This window comes from Quercus suber, unplaced genomic scaffold, assembly GCF_002906115.3.
Source record: "Quercus suber isolate HL8 unplaced genomic scaffold, Cork oak 2.0 scaffold_79, whole genome shotgun sequence".
NCBI classification, from domain to species: Eukaryota; Viridiplantae; Streptophyta; class Magnoliopsida; order Fagales; family Fagaceae; genus Quercus; species Quercus suber.
In genome coordinates this window covers 629,369-631,727 of record NW_027069544.1, presented here as the reverse complement: position 1 = coordinate 631,727, position 2,359 = coordinate 629,369, and the positions used below count along the sequence as shown (strand labels likewise).

General features: G+C 34.3%; 1 protein-coding gene across 1 annotated transcript; it reads left to right on the top strand.

The window, feature by feature from the left end:
- Positions 1–324: 324 nt before the first annotated feature.
- Positions 325–1,177, top strand: LOC136067610 (uncharacterized). The gene is made up of 3 exons (XM_065773737.1): positions 325–676; positions 784–953; positions 1,031–1,177. Exons 1-3 carry the CDS (start codon positions 325–327, stop codon positions 1,175–1,177), a joined length of 669 nt encoding a protein of 222 aa, XP_065629809.1.
- The last annotated feature ends 1,182 nt before the right edge of the window (positions 1,178–2,359 follow it).

Here is a 2,359-nt window from a genome sequence, read left to right as displayed (position 1 = left end):
TTCATATACAACCATGGCAAGATTTTATCTTTGATGAGAAGCGACTTCACTAATTGTAGGGATTTGATTCGTCCAGCCATCACAAGGTTTGCAACTGAGTTTTTAAGTCTTCGATGCTTGACTAAGTTCAAGAAAGAACTTAGGCAAATGTTTACTTATGATCAATGGGTTGAATCTCGACATGCTAAAGATGTCATAGGAAAGGAGGTGGTTGCAATTGTTTTGGAAGATAAAGAGTTTTGTTTACAATGTTAACAAATAGTGAAGATTAGTGAGCCTTTGGTTAGAGTACTACATCTTGTAGATGGGGATGAAAAACCATCAATGGGATACTCGCATGAGGCAATGGATAAAGCAAAGGAGAATATAAAAGCAAGGTTGAAGAATAAAATTTCTGCATATATACCATTTACTAGTGTCATTGATGCTAGATGGGATAAACAACTCCATATTCCATTACATGCAGCAGGTTGTTATCTCAACCCTGGAATCTTCTTTAGGCCTTCATTTAAGAAGCAAAAAGTAGTTACAAAAGGCCTATATAGTACCATTACAAGGTTGGTTTCTGATCCTGATGAGCAAGACATTCTTAGTTCTCAAATTGAAGCATACAAAAAGTCTTTAGGTGACTTTGGAATGCCTGTGGCAATCTACCAACGTGAAAAACTAAGTCCAAGTATACTATATGTATCTATACATACATATATATATATATATATATATTTCATTTGAAAGTTTGTTACTTGCTTTGTACTAAATAAAACTTTCTTTTATTTTTGGAAGTTGCTTGGTGGGAGCAATTCAAAAACGACACTCCAGAATTACAAAAGTTTGCAATTCGAGTGCTAAGTCAGTGTTGTAGTGCAACTGGTTGTGAAAGAGCTTGGAGCATATTTGAACTTGTCCATTCCAAGAGGAGAAATAGGCTTGAGCTTAAATGTTTGAATGACTTGGTATATGTTCGTTATAATCTATTGTTACGAGAAAGATATATTTTTAAATATATTCAATTTTTATTTTGAATGATTAGAAAATGTCACCAATGTATGATATTGATTTTGGTAGGAACATTAGAAGGACAAAGGATTACTTGGATCCTTTAAGCCTTGATAATATTGATTTAATGGAGGATTGGGTAGCTGAGGAATCTGAATTTTTGTTACTAAGGAAGATGTGAATTAGGCTAGCATTGAAGAACCATTAGCAACAATGACTTTGGAAGATGATGATGATGATGATGTTGTTGTTCTTGATGAGATTGATGGTGACAATGATGTTGTGTTGACAAATGCTAGTACTCATGTATATTATGGTCCTGATGTAGATCCTTTTGAAGGATGGGAGTAGATGATCCTATGTAATTTGTGTTAATTATTTGTATTATTTGTTTTCTTTATATGCAATAAACAATTAAGTTTTCTATTTTTTATATTTTGTGTGTGTGTGTGTGTGTGTGTTTTTTTTTTTTTCAAGTTGATGCTAAAGTTTAAAACTATGAATAATTTGTTCTTAATTGATGTAGTGTTTTATGGTAAATAGGAAGTTTTGAGGTAATGTTTTATGTTAAATAGAGATTGTATGTGTGTGTGTGTGTGTGTACATATATTAAATATATAAAATAGTGGTAAACTCGAAACATTACACCGGTATTGACTGGTATCCGAAATATATCGTACCGGTAGCCAAACCAGTACAGCCTCCGGTACGGTATTGACTCCCTTGCCCCAATCAGATTCAAAATGAACCAATCACGTTCTACCCTTAGATTTGAAACTTTAGAGCAAAATCTTATTCAGCCAGCTAACATTCTCACAATTTTGAAGCTTAGAGGTGGAAATATGGGTACAAGGAAACCTTCCCTCTCTCCCTCACAACTTCTCTCAATTTTCTCTTCTTGCTGACTGTGGGTTGAAGTTTCAGACTTGTGTGCTTTTTCTGCATTTTCTTGTATTTCAATTATGGCATTTTGATTTCTCTCTTGTTAAAGTACTATTAGCCTTTTGTTCATTATACATTTGGAATTTTCGGCTTAATTCTTCACAATAAACACTTTTAAAGAACCAAGGGGAGATTTGGGCTAATCTTGCATTTTTTGCCCTTGTTGCAAAACGTCCCCGAAATTTTAGCGACTCCGTTGGGGAGTCAAGCAGCTGAAACCAGAGAAGTTATGTATTTGAAGATGCAAAACCAGAAAAAAGATGGTGTTTCTCAAACCAACTTGTTGTTCCAAGAGAAAATTGTATGATGCTTCATCGCGCAAGAAGAGCATGGTGAAGTTAAGCTGAAAATAGTTCTATCCTTAGCTCATTGAACTACTAGAGATGCACCAAATCATGTGACAAAATTGCTCCAACCTTTG

Coding starts and splice junctions, on each gene's coding strand:
- LOC136067610 (XM_065773737.1), top strand. CDS start 325: ATGGGATACTCGCATGAGGCAATGGATAAAGCAAAGGAGAATATAAAA. Junction 677..783: donor ACGTGAAAAACTAAGTCCAA/GTATACTATATG, acceptor TATTTTTGGAAG/TTGCTTGGTGGGAGCAATTC. Junction 954..1,030: donor TTAAATGTTTGAATGACTTG/GTATATGTTCGT, acceptor TTGAATGATTAG/AAAATGTCACCAATGTATGA.